At 39.8% G+C, this 14664-nt stretch overlaps 1 protein-coding gene across 1 annotated transcript in view; it reads right to left on the bottom strand.

The window, feature by feature from the left end:
• Positions 1–7611: 7611 nt before the first annotated feature.
• The window catches only part of LOC108971239, a 37760-nt gene continuing 30707 nt past the window's right edge, over positions 7612–14664 (bottom strand). The window contains exons 13-14 of the mRNA XM_018937185.1: positions 10603–11404; positions 7612–8601 (exon numbers count right to left, since the gene is read on the bottom strand). Of these exons, the coding sequence (XP_018792730.1) occupies positions 7781–8601; positions 10603–11404 (1623 nt within the window). The 3' untranslated portion in view covers positions 7612–7780. The remainder of the gene's footprint in view (positions 8602–10602; positions 11405–14664) is intronic.

The following is a 14664-nucleotide window of genomic DNA, read 5'->3' as shown; positions in this document are numbered from 1 at the left end:
TAGCATATTAGGTTGTACATATGTTATTAACATTGTATAAGCTTTAAAAATAAATAAATAAAAATTAAAAAAAATATAGGCAGTAAAAACGATACGCAATGAAATTTCTGAGAGAGCTGACAGATGGATCAGAGCGAGTTGGAATGCACTAATGATAATAGTTTTTAAAGCCAATTTCCAGAATAGCCTTCAATGCGGGTGCAAAACCAAGGGTTGTCGGCCCATAATTCTGATCTCTTTTACGAATAGCTTCACGCAAACGACGCATAACCATCAAATATTATGCCTTGTTGACAGTTTAGCCGGTCGAAAGAAACTCGGAGTGCAGCACACCTTGATATTCGAAGAAAATCATCTAAAAATTTTGGATTTTTGGTCTGCTTCAAAGTTGTTTTTTGCAGCTTCGGCTCACCTTTGCCACGCTATTCAAGCGGATGCTATTGTTTCCGGGTCGCAAGCATAGATTCAAGACTCATCGCTAGTAATTCTGCGTTTCTTGTCATCCTGGTAGTCGGAAAGCATCTTTCAAAAGCGTGAACGCGAATGTGTTTTTGAGAAAATTGAGTGATGGGTTTTCACTTTTCTTACTCCCAAATGATCTTTCAATATGATTTTCTCCGATCCTTCCGATATTTCAATGACTGATAATCGCTTCTCTTTAAAGCTTCTCACTTTAACTCGCCTTCATACGGAAGTTTTTTGGCTATCCAGAGGATGCTTGGTCTAAGGCCGGAAATCGCGAGCTGCTTGAGCCATATATAAAAGATTTGTTTCTGACCATTTCCAAGTGAATGGCGCTCAGAGAACTTTCCACATTTGCGTGAACTTTTACATATGACTCCATCCTTCCTGAATAATTTCACTCATCGTACTTAAATTCAGCCACTCAATTTAAAGGGAATAAATTAATTAAATAATTAAAACATATTTTTCTTCCAAATATTGGATTGAGCTCATCTGAAACACCGTTAATAAACGAACAACACGAGTGGTTGATTCCCACACTTCGCTTGCAAACACAAGTAAATCATACCCTTGGTACACTTTAGGGTAATTTCCTAATTCAACCAATTCAACCTCTAAAGGCGCTGCGGGAAACGAAGTGTTTATTTTATCTGTACGTGCTTTACTTATTTAGGACTAATAGCTGGAGGGGGGATGTCAGTGAGGGCATTTTGATGCTGAATTGAAATGAAGGAAATTTACTAAAGCACACTCTCACTTACAACTATGCAAATAACGGTTGTGCAGAAATGTGCTTATGTGATACTATGAGTATACATATTATATATAGTATATAGGATTGTATGTAATTGTGTATTTATGTATACATAATTACTTGAAATTACATTCAATTCCTAACTCAAGAGCGATTCAAGTCGGACAATTTTGTTTTTTTTTTCTCGAAATTTCGAATTTATTCCTTCGCGAGTAAACAAGCAAGTAATTTATGTAAAAATGAAAAAACCGAAATTTATGTTATGGAAATGTTTAATGAACTATTGGATTGCGTAAGAGGCATAACTCAAAATTTATTGTGAAGGCTTACAGCAATTTCACTACGGACGTTTTCGCTTGACGTTGTCGTAGGTGACCCACTTGTTATCGCCAGTAACCATGCGCTTCACAAATGGATTGATTTCGTTGCGATTCAGCTGCGAACCGCCGATAGAAACTCAGTCCATGAGGTTTTTTCGTCAGACATGGTTCCAAATGGGTTTTTTATACAATGTTTACTTCCTGCTCAATCGAAATAGTAAAGAGTATTCCACGACGCATCGTGATGTCAAAATGAAATAAAACACTCAAACTTCAAAATCGTTTATGTTTTTCTTGTTCTATGATTCAAGAAAAATGTCGGCCAAATTGGCACCACGACGTCATTAAGACAGAAATTTACCTTATCTGAGAAGATGAATTTTCTAGGAATATTGTCGTTCCATCATACCCTTATCGACAAAAATAAGGCGCAGAGCCAAATCAAACCGCAAAACTCGCCATGTTGTCATCGGAGTGAGGCAAGACTGCCGTTTGAGACTTGAAAAGTAACCAAATGCGACAGGAATTACCCCGCCTTCGATGTACTACTAAGTATTTTCGGCCTCTTATCCAGTGGCGGATTCAGAGGGACTGGGAAAATTCGGCTGCGTGTAATGTTCCGAAATCGAAGACAAAAACCTGAGAAACATTTTCGATCCATTTATTCAGACACGAAAAAAAATGGCGGCAGAACCGAAAATTGACGAAGAAAACCCAGAACCTGCGGCCGTCAAACAAAACGCGAAAATTTCTGTGTGAGAACTTGCGAAGAATACTACCAGGTCTTAGTGTACATTCCTCTGTTGGATACAATCTGCGAAGATTTGAAGACGAGCTTTCTAGAGAAGTATTGGATGGATTTCAACTGAGTTTGTTGCTTCTAGAATAAGTATGCTTTGAAAACCAAAGAGCTTTTTGGATAATGACAGCGTCGTGCGAACCGTTTTGAAGCTCAAAGGCAAACTTGATCACTGGCAGTGCTTTTGCGGCAAAGTCAAAAGTCAAAAGAAAACAAGATAACGAATACTCCATTGGAACGTTGAAGAATTGCGATGTTAATCATACCCCATAAATCATAGTTTTTTTTCACATTTTCTCCACTCTTCCTGTGTTGAATTCGAGCTCTGAATTGTCTTTATCGACACTTCGCCGCATGAAAATGTGACTGAGGAAGAATATGCTCCAAAATAAGTAGATTGTCCGGCCTGGAGTTCCCGAAGATTTTGAAAACTTCAGCACACGAACTGAATACGGTAATACTGAATGCATTGCAATAAATACGATTTTGTATTAGAAGGTCGATTTGAAATTATGAGATTAAAATGTATAAAGACTACTACCAACCACAAAACGCCCTGTAGTACGATTTGTTCTTTACTTCAAAATAGGCAAATGCTTCAGCAATCACCTTTTCATTCGACGAAAATTTCTCCCCAGCGAGTATCCTGTTGAGATCTGAGAACAGGAAATAGTGGCTGGGGGCCAAATCTGGAGAATACGGTCGATACGGATTTGAAACAGCACTTTCTTTTCTTCAAATACGGCCGTTTTTCGGCGATTTCATCCTAACAATCGTTGTTTAGGTCCCTCCCTTTTCAAGGTAAAAAAAAATATAAATTACGCCTTGCGCATCGCAAAATACAGACGCCATAACCTTGCCAGTTGACTGCTGCGTTTTTTCACGCTTTGGAGCGGGTTCGTCGTATGCCGTCCACGCCTGTCGTTTAGACTGCAGAGTGAAATGATGGAGTCATGATTCATCCATTGCTGCACCGAATCATCAACTCGTCGTTGACTTCTGTCAAAGTTCAGCTCTAGCGGCACTCACTTTCTCATAACCAACTATTCGTGAATGATATGATTTACATCTTCAGTTGATATCTTTAGAGTGTCTAGTATCTAGAGTAAGTAAGGAAGGGCTAAGTTCGGGTGTCACCGAACATTTTATACTCTCGCATGATAAAGTGATAATCGAGATTTCAGGCGTGGTTGTGAACCGATATCACCCATATTTGGTACATGTCATCAGAGTGTTAAGGAAATATTATATACCGAATTTCATGAAATCGGTTGAGTACTTGCTGAGATATGGTTTTTGGTCCATAAGTGGGCGACGCCACGCCCATTTTCAATTTTTAAAAAAAGCCTGGATGCAGCATCCTTCTGATATTTCTACCGTAAAATTTTTTGTTAGTCGGTTAACGCACTTTTAGTGATTTTCAACATAGCCTTTTTATGGGAGGTGGGCGTGGTTATTATCCGATTTCTTCCATTTTTGAACTGTATATGGAAATGCCTAAAAGAAACGACTCTATACAGTTTGGTTGACATAGCTATAATAGTTTTAGGTAATCTTTTAGCATCAGCTACTCTCCTTAATTCAGGCCTGTACTGTCAACAATCAGCTTCGGTGAATAGGAGAGAAATTGTTTTCCTCCAGGAAAACGCCAGACCGCATACATAAAGACTTGCCAGAGAGACCGTGAGCTTGGTTGAGAGACTCCATCGCATAGTCCGGATTGACAACAACTATTGATTACAACTTGCTCCTGTCTATAGCAAGTGATTTCACCTTAAATATAGAGAGAATGACGAGACAAGCAATATTTCAATCAGCAAAGACTGATTCGGTTCCATTTGAACTTCAACATTACTTACTTGTTTTATTATACAATTTGGAGTTTTCAAAAGTAAACTAACATATAAATATACAAAATTATTCCAAATGTCTATACGATATATATCACTTCGTACATGTGTGTGTGTGTTGTTCGTATGCTAAATTTTTTGGCTTAATGAGATGCAAATTGTTATTTTTAAGTTGTCAGTTGTCTTTCGCCTGTTGTCAGAAGAAAGTGAAGCCACGCAGAATTAATTGCAACTGAGGCGCGCATTGGGGTGTTGAGTGGCAACGCAGCGATGCCCGTTCTAAGCATCTTGTCTGGGGTGGTTCTAGTGCGTGAGCATTGTTTTCCAACTCATTTATGCAATTATTAAGTCATCAAATCAAATTCGTTCAAGTAATTACTTTACAACGATTAAAATAATATGATTCTTTTAACGGTGCCCAATTTTAAAACAGCTACTATTTTGTAACAGTGTAATAATTAAATAAGGGGTAGGTATGTACTTTTCACCGATTGATCCAATCCACAAAAAGGAAGACCCCACAATCTGCGTGAACTACCGTGAGATAAGCCTCCCCAATATCGAGCGTATCGTGTGAAAATTAAAGCCCACTCTCAAAAATGTGATTACTTCTTTTTAGTGTGGCTTTCGGCCTGGAAAGTCAACAACTGACCGGATATTCACCATGCTCCAAATATAGGAAAAAAATCCATGAAAACTGGATCGACACACACCTTATCATTGCCGATTTCAAGGCTGGTTTTGACGATATGAAAAGAAGCTGCTTTCAGGTTGCTATGTCTGAATTTGGTAATCCCGCAAAACTAATACGGCTGTGTAAACTGACGTTGAGCAATACCAAAAGCTCAATGAGGATCTGGAAGGACCTCTCCGAGCCAACAAGGTATCAGGCAAGGCCACTATATATCGTGCGAATTATTCAATCGACTACTGGAGAAAATAATTCGAGCTGCAGTGGCAAATGAATAAGGTACAATCTCCTAGAAGAATGTACAGAGCTGATGTCGTACATCGATGTTAATGACTGGATAAGGAAGCAAAGGAAATGGGTCTAGTTGAGAATGAGGGCTAGACAAAATATCAAAAAAATTAAAATATCGTTGAACAAACAGTCGCCGCACTCGCGGCTTGGCTCCAACGTTGACAGTCACAACTTCGAAGTCGTAGATAATTATGTCGATCTTGGAACTAGCGTCAACATCAATAGCAATGTCAGCCTTGTAATCCAACGTAGAATACTTCTTGCCAACAGGTGTCACTTCGGACTGAGTATACATTTAAGAAGTAAAGTCCTCTCTCGACGAATAAAAACTAAACTTTATAAGTCCCTCATTATTCCCGTCCTGCTATATGGTGCCGAGGCATTGACGATGACAAATCTAGTAAGTCGACGTTACGAGTTTTCTAGAGAAAAGTTCTGCTCTTCTCCTACTCTGACAACAAACGATAGTCCAATGCATTCAAATGTGCACTTCAGGCGGCCAATCATCTACAGCTGTGAAACCTAGAATTTTACTTTTAAGCCACTGCTATGTAATATTTGCTATGGAAGATTCAATGCGCTCCATCAAAGTGAGTAGCGATATACTTCTTTAGGATGCCTCTAGCATATTCTGTTGGTACACTTTCGCCCCAGTTTTACCTACTTTTTCACTTCATACCAAACCATCACAGCGGCTGTAAGACGGACACGTTGAACGCTTGGAATAACACATTTGACGTCTTTGAAGATTTTTTCGTAGATTTCGTCGCTTTAAGTATTCAAGATTTCTTCTGAACTGAATGTTTTGTCATATAAGAATGTATAAGAAGTATACTTTCATTTCGTTTGAGCCTTACCAGTGGCAAAGAAGGCGCAATGCAATTTTGTTAATGCGTTTGCGTACAATTTTTATGGTTGAATTGGTTTGAACCAAGTAACAACTTCTCTTCTGTCACTTACTGGGAAATACAATAGTGCGATAGTTTTTTGAGAAGCTAAGAAATTTCAGTTGCGAGTTTTCTGCTCTTTGTAACGAAATATACATATATTCGGACCATACGGATGGATGGACAGACGGACCTGTTTAAACCGACTCGTCACACTGATTATTTACATATATGGTATGGTTATCGGTGATCCAAATAGAGGTACTTTTTTCATTAGCCTTTTTTGACAGATCACTCGTGAGACGTGACAGGCAGTCCGTAATTTTTTTCATTATTATTTGGCTTTTCACCATGGAAAAACTTAGACTGAACAACGTTTACAAATTGCTTAACTTTATAACGAAATAATGTATTTAACTTTTGGTCAACACAATCGGTCTACTAACTACGGACTCTTGCATAGTTTCAAGAAGATCCGACGTTTTCGAGACAAATTTTTTTCAGCGCTGAATCCGATTTCTGACTCAATGGGTCTGTAAACAAGTAAAATTGTCGCAAAAGCAATATGAGGAGATCCAAGTGCTATCATTTCATCCAGAAAAAAACAAAAAAAAAAAACAGTTTGGTGCGGTTTGTGGGCCGATGGAATTATCGGTCTATACATCTTCTAAAATGATGCCAGTGAGAATGTAACTGTCAATGGCGATTGTTATGGCGCCATGATAACCGACTATTTGATGCCAGAAATTGAAGCTCGTGATCTCGGCGAAAATTGATTTTAACAAGACGTCGTCACTTCTCAAACATCGAATCAATCTATGGATTTATTGAGATAGTCGGTGAGCAGATAATTTCACGTTTTGGGCCGATCGATTGCCCACCAAGATCATGTGATATCAAACCGTTACACTTTTTCTTGTAGGGATAAGTAAAGTCTAAAGTCTATGCGGAAATTGCCGCTCCGATTCAGATCTTGGAGCAAAACATCACGCGTGTAATGTGGCAGTTACCAATTGAAATGCTCTAACGAATCATCGAAAATTGGACTAAACGTATGCATCATCTGAGACGTAGCCTTTGCCAACATTTGAAAAAGATGATCTTCAAAAAATAAATGACAAAGAATGTTCTTTGGAATCATACTAAATATTCCGCAGTAAATTTGAAGTTTCTGTGTTTTTTTCTTTAAAAAAGTAAGGAACCGCGAAATGAACCACACTTTAATAAGTTTTTTTAACAAGACTATAAATATGGATGGACAAATGGACCTGGCTAAATCGACTCTGCTCGTCACACTGATTATTTACACAAGTATGGTATATACTTTACAGGGTCTTCCAAAGTTTTATTCTAGGCATTACCTATGCTATAATAAAAAAAACAAAATAGTAGTACCTAGAGCCGCACATTACTGTAAATAAAAGACTTTGCTGCTAATGTTGTGTGCTGAATTGGAAAAATATTATTTTAAGCAAATTTTTCTTCTCTTAATTAAAAAAAAAAATATAATAAAATAAAATAAAACAAAAAAATAGTTATTTATACAAATTATAGGCTAATAAAAATGTTTAATACAAGTATTTGCATATTTCACATCCACTTACATATACATACATACATAAATGAACTAAAATTTGTTAGGTCTTCTCATTGCGTAACTGTTGTTTGGCTAAACACTTTTTCGCAGTCATTATGACAAACATAAGCTATAAGTAATGCGCGCTTAGTTTAAGGACACCTCAGACACCTCACTCGGAGCGGAGACAGCGCACCGCGTCGAAGCTGCATCCTGTGGCTTAGAGACGCAGTCAGCAGCAGTTGACCACTGTTCCGCCGGCGACATTGTCAGGGTGGTCGCCTTTTCGTGTGCAGCTGGTGGAGTGAAGCCTTTCACAAGCACGGGTTCGGATCCGGCGTCTGCTGTGCCGATAGCAGCCACGCTTTCGTTTGATGCGCTGGACGCTGCTGTTGTAGTTGTTGAAGTAGCATTTATAGTTGGATCCGGGTCGGCGGCTGTCAGCTGTGTGTGCTGAAGTACGGCAAGCGTGCTTGGTGCTGATGCTGAAGCTGAAGGTGTTGTTGCTACAGTTGTTATCGTGGATATGGGCGCTGTCACTTCGGACAATGCTGTTGGTAGCAGCGCAGGCAGCGGCACAGATGTGTCTAATATGGCCACCACCTCTGGGTCACGCTCAAATGTCGTTGAGGACTCCGCAAAAGTTGGTTTACCACCAGTCAATTCGACTGAAGTACCGCTACTTTCCTCTTTTGCAGTTTTTGTTATACTCGCTGCATATGAGTCTTCTTCTTTGAGTTCTGCTCTTTGGTTGTGTAGACCATTAGCATTGTCACAAGTACCATTTGCCAGTGAATCCTCTGCATTTACAGTTTCTTCTTTAAGTAGCGCTTGCTGGTTGATATCTAAGCTTGGTTGAATATTTATTTGGGTTTGAGGCGACTTTTGCCCGTTCACTTCGTCATTTTCCGCGGTTGCCACTATGGTGTTGACTTCAATTTGCTCTGGCTGCTCTTTTGACTCGGCCCCTAGGAATATAGGTTTAAAGAAAAATTTGATTAAAAAGACAATAAAAATTAACCTGCTTCGCATTTTGAATAGGTATATATATCAATGTTGGCAACCACTGACAGTGACTTCTACAAGTTTTGGATCACAGTCCATCATTGTTTTTTTGTTAGAGAAGCATTTTCCAAAACCTTTTTGGAGAAACCTATTTGTCTATGCAAAAGTTAAAATATACGACTACTTTTCTACCTCTCCCGCTTTTTCATTTGCTAATCAGCTTCAGTAATAAAACTCGCGTTAATAGTTAGACAAAGGGAAGAAAATTTGCTCTAGGCAGACAGTTGAGGAATGCTCTGCGACCGATCTGTGTTCTATTGCGTTCCCTCCTGTTATTACAACACTTGTCCTTGGACTATAGTGACATTTTTAAACACCCATAAGTTCCCTTAACTTGTTTCTGGGGAGAACCTTTACTTTTTTGCACCGTGTGGGATGGAACTGTTCTAGAAGCAGGCTCGCCAGTTTCAGCACAGGCTCCTGTTGCTAGTGGCGTTTTGTACTGGCACTTTCTTCTTAATTTATATGGTACCTTATTTCCTCTAATTCTGAGGTATCCAGGCATACATCGAAGTTCTGCAATCGTACTCATTACGGTCATTGTAAACTGTTCCTACAAGGTACGTTCCAAAGTAAACAGGAGTTAAAAAAAAACAGAACAAATATTGTAGTTTTTTCGGCAAAATCAATTTATTTGATTCAAAATAGTCTCCTTCTGCTTTGCACGGTCCAAAAGCATGTCGAACGAGGTTTTAGCTCGTGGACCGGTAAGTCCGCCAGTATGCCGGCTCAAACCTTTTTTTTTTTGTTTTTTTTTTACTCGTTACGGTCGTTGTAAACTCTTTCTACAGGTATTGTCAAATGTTTTCATAATACATAGCTTTCAGTGAGAATTTGGAGTTGGAAGCTGTGAAAGGATTCGGAGAACCTTATAGGTTAGGTTAGTATGGTTGGGTAATGAGCCGCGTATACAACAATTTTGGTCCTTAGCGATGCTAAATGGAGTGCCATTATGTAGTTCAGGATAAGTAATCATCATTCAGTATGCCAGCGTTTTACGCATATACCATCCTTCAGAATATCAGAGCTTGATACGAATTTTTATAGGTTCTGGGGCCACACTACCGGCACCTCTTCCAATGTGCCACCAAATGGTTGAAGCGTTACCATACTAATGTGGGACAAGTGCACACGCGAATGTTTGGCTGATGCCTTGCTTTTGAAATTTCTTGGAGTTTTCTCGAACTATCAGCATTTGTGGCAAGCGTGTGCCGCCATCAGACTGTGACTAGTGGGTATTCCAATCATGTTTATCCGATTCTTTCTAACAAAAATGAGTGTAAATCTCTTGTATTTCTGATCCTCCGCGTTGCATATGACAATTGCAGTTTTACCGATTTGAGTCGATCAAATTGAGCTTCTTCGCCATACTTCTGTCCAGATCGCCGTATGCCATTGCATGGATTTACTAAAGTTGGTAAACTTTTCAGTTCACAGCCGTCACCACTCTTGGCAATCACGTCTACTAACTCATTGCCTTCGATACCTTTGTGACCTGGTACCCAGTAGAAGTGAAGTCGTTTCTCCATTGCTGGTTAAGAGAAGAACGCAACTGACTGCAAAAATTATATGCAATCACTTTCGACAGCACTGACTGATGGGTCTTATTGCAGTGCTCGAAAAAAACTAACCTTAAAATTGATTGCATTTCTGAATCTAGGTAGAGAATGTATTTCAAGAAATTCGCGACCTAAACAAACATTAAAATGCCAGAAATTCCTCATCACTTAATATTTAACGAACAGGAGCTCTGTTACGAGCGCCATCATACCAACGGCAGTGGATCCTAACCTTCAAAACCTGGCGGTATGCTCGAGTATTTGAGCATTCATTGTTGCAAGCGATGCACGGATGAAAGAAATAAAACCAAAGGAATGTACAAATTAACTTGTAAATATATTTACCTGTTGATGTTGTTGACGATGGTTGTGATTCCGCGCCAGCATTCACCGTAATTCCTGCTGTCAACTCGTCCGCCGACGTGGCAGCTAATACAGTTTGCCCATCACCGCCCACCACCGTGGCGATTCTTCCCTCGCCGCCCGACTCTTGCGTTGCGGTATTGAAAGAGATTGTAATGCCTATGGTGGAGCCATGGTTGTTGCCCGTATTGTTGTTGCTGCTACCACTTGCACCATTTGTAGGCGCATCTGCATTTGCCACCTGTCTGATGGTAATAGTGCCCTCCGCTCCACCTGCACCACCACCGACATTCACTGTTGAAGATGCGGCTGATGCCGTCTCGCCGCCTGCTGCTTCGCTGGCTCGGGCGATCGCATCCAGATTCGCTGGATTTATCTGAATGGCACTCAAATTAATGCGCTGCAAATTGGCGATTTGCACGCGAACACGTGGCTGTAGCAGCGTGCGTCGTAGCGTGTCCACTGCTCCACCGCGCCGCTGTAGGTAGTCACGCACATAGTCACCAACATAGGGTGTTAGCGCCTGATTCCGTAATGCTTCGAGGGTTGGTTGGTATTGCTGTTGTCGCTGTTGCTGCTGTTGTTGCTGCTGATGCTGTGCGTCAGCTGGGCGCCGAAATAGACGTCCCATTAGTAAGGCAGCCGGCTGTCCCTGACCCGGCTGCTGTTGTTGTCGTTGTGGACCATTCCCCGCCACATTCTGATTGTTTGTTATGATAAGTATTTCCGCTTGTTGAATAATGACGGGCAGCTCGTAACGATGGAAAAAATAGAACATTGAGTGCTAAACGGCGAAGGGGAGAGAAGAGTGGAGAGCAAGTGGAAATAATTGTCAGAATGTGGTATATTAGAATATTAGACTATGTAAGACATGAGACGCGTGTAACAAATTGGGTGGCCACGTGTTTTAGCCGAAGCCATGCAAAGTGGCCAGTGACTCCTTGAATTGATTCGCCATTGTTTTATATAATAATTATGTTGATACATGTAAATATTTATAATGAGCTTTGTGACACCTCTGTTCAAATCTTCCTACAAATACTAATGCAAGACTACATATAATAAGCTTCAGGAAACGCAAAAATTTAATTATCTAAGTTCAATCTATGGTAAAGTCAATCCAATAACGATAAAAAGTCAATTCATGTCAAAACAGAACAAAGTTGTAATAAGTGAGTTTAGGTACTGAGCAGGCAATTGAGAAGCAAAGGCCTCTCTCCACGAACTTATAAGTCCCTCATTATTCACGTCCTGCTATATGGTACAGAAGCGTCGACGTTACGAGCTTTCGAGAGAAAGGTTCAAAGTAAACATAGATAAAGATGACTGGCTCGAAATGGGACGATGGAGTTGCTACGGGAATATACTGTCCAGAGTTAGGCATAAGACAACATTTTAAGTTGCCAGACCACTGCAAGCCGTGGTGCTAGCCTCTAATGCCACTGCAGGTAGTTCCAGAGTTAACATCTACGTAGACCGCCAAGCAAGGCAGTAAACTCGTATCCCATATCGACTAGAAGTGTCTTCGGATGCAGGACGGCAGTGGAAAGTGTTGCCAGAAACAATTGACATAATCTTTACTGAGTGCCTGGCCACAAAGGCAACGAGTGAAATGAAATAGTGGACGAGAATGCCAAGAATGGTTTACGGCTAACATCCGAAAATGTGATACATTGTCTAAACAGCGATCTCGACAGAAGCGTGGTAAAGTAAATCAAAACCCGATGGATCGAGCTACCTCGGCCAAAAACTGCAAAAGTTATGTGCAAAACGATGCATCGAAGGTACATAAAATGTTTATTAGCACTCGATAGAAGAGACTGTAGGAACATAATTGGAAAACTAACTAAGCACTGTCTGGTGGCGGCACACGCCCGCAGGACAACTACTACGCTGTAAACATCTGGGGTCCCCACGGTACGGGGGGACGTACACTGGAGGAGGTATAGCGATAGTGAGGCCGAAGAGTCTGTTAAAATTAACGTCAAGCGCAGGCAACCTAAACGATGACTACTTCTCTTGGACTTAGCAACTGAACTCAATATGGTATTGCAAAGGAGCAAAACTGGTCTATGCATGGCTTATTGGCCTACCAGATTAACCTAACATAATCGAACCTATAATGACAAGAAGCCTGTACCACAGAAGATGAGACGATGAGTTGCAGAACCTCTCGCAAAGTTTTGTAGCTAATTAAAACTTTTTTGAGTTACGAAAATCATCTTCCGCAGACCAATTACAATCTCGTCTTCACTAGGCATTTCCAAATTTAAGGTTAACCTCCGTCAAAAGCCTTTATATATATATATATATATATATTTTTTTTTTTTAAGGAGTGATTTTTTCAATGCCCTTCGCAGTCATTTCAGCACAACTCAGAGTGGCGCCGTGACAATAGTTGCACAAGCACAGTGGGTCTCCAAACACGTGAAGAATCCGAATGAAATCGATAAGCGGCACGTGAATCAGCGCATCTGCAGCAGCATTCTGAATTACATCAATTCTACCAACTAAATCAGAGTGCGCGGTTATATTATTATGCATTCATACAAGTATATGAGTGTATACGGTATATACATACATATATAGATATGTACATGTAGAAGGCACGTGACCTAGACATAACTGTATTGGCAGTGGTGGCCACAAGCTGTGGATGTCAAATTCATTTTACCATAAAGTTGACTATTATAACTATAACTGTGAACATGGTAAACTACCAAATCACATTTCACTCGCCACGCAACGAAACACCGATACATAATGTAATCGTATAAATTTCAGTAATCGCAGGCACAAAGCTTAAAGTAACCGTTACATAGCGAAGCGCGTTGTAGCACAAATTATTGGTAATTGAAATGAATTTAGTGATTTCGTAAATGAGTTATAAGATTTCAAAAAATTTTATTTTTAGAAATGCAAGAGAGAGAGATTCTAAACTCGAATCTCAGAATATCACTCATACTTGTATATGTATATTGTCTGCTTTGCTGAGCCTTTTTCTCAATTTGGGGGATTATCTTAGTGATGTAGAATCTTCAAGCTATATCAATACACTTACATATATTCGATATTGTTTGCCAAGGTGTGGCGAAAAATTTACTATAAAGGATGTTTTTAGACGTATGGTTTTCAATAGTGAGGCAATACTTCTTTCAGAGTTGGTCAGAGAAGCAGTAGAGAAAACGCTAGCACTTTTGTGGATAAGAGTGTCGAAGAGAACACGAATACGATAAGTCAATTCGCGATCGCGCGCAACTCTTTATGGAAGATTTTACAGGAGAATTTTTGTTTGCGGGCGTACAACATCCAACTCCAATACAAGAATTGAAGCCGATCGACCATCAAGCGCGTCGCATGTTCGACCATAATGTCACAGTAAATGGGGAATGCTATAGAGCCATGAATAATATTCTAATTTTGAGGACGTTGATGTGAACAACCTTTGTAGAGGTACTTTTTTCAAAAGATTTACAGATTACGCATGGCCCGCAATGAAAACAAGAAAAAGCGTTAACTTCGGTTGCACCGAAGCTAAATACCCTTCACAGGTTCATTTCTGTTAATAATTATGTGTTCAGTTTGTATGGAAGCTATATGCTATAGTAATCCGATCTGAAAATTTTTTTCGGAGATTATATTATTACCTTAAGCAGTAATCCTTGTCAAATTTCGTGAAGATACCACGTCAAATGTGAAAGTTTTCTATACATGAACTTAATTCCGATTGTTCAGTTTGTATGGCAGGTATATGCTATAGTTAACCGATCTAAACAATTTCTTAGGAGATTACATTGTTGGCTCTGGAAATTATCTATACCAAATTTCGTGAATATATCTTGTCAAATGTGAAAGTTTTCCACACAAGAACTTAATTCTGATCGTTCAGTTGTATGGCAGCTATATGTTATAGTGGTCCGATATCGGAATTATGAGTAATGAGCAGCTTCTTGAAGAGAAAATGACGTTTGCAAAATTTCATAACGATATCTTAAAAACTGAGAGACTAGTTCGTACATATACAGACAGACGGACAGACGGACT

This window comes from Bactrocera latifrons, unplaced genomic scaffold, assembly GCF_001853355.1.
Source record: "Bactrocera latifrons isolate USDA-ARS-PBARC rearing strain unplaced genomic scaffold, ASM185335v1 scaffold_33, whole genome shotgun sequence".
NCBI classification, from domain to species: Eukaryota; Metazoa; Arthropoda; class Insecta; order Diptera; family Tephritidae; genus Bactrocera; species Bactrocera latifrons.
Note: the sequence above shows the minus strand (reverse complement) of the source record. Positions and strands in the feature narration are given on the sequence as shown.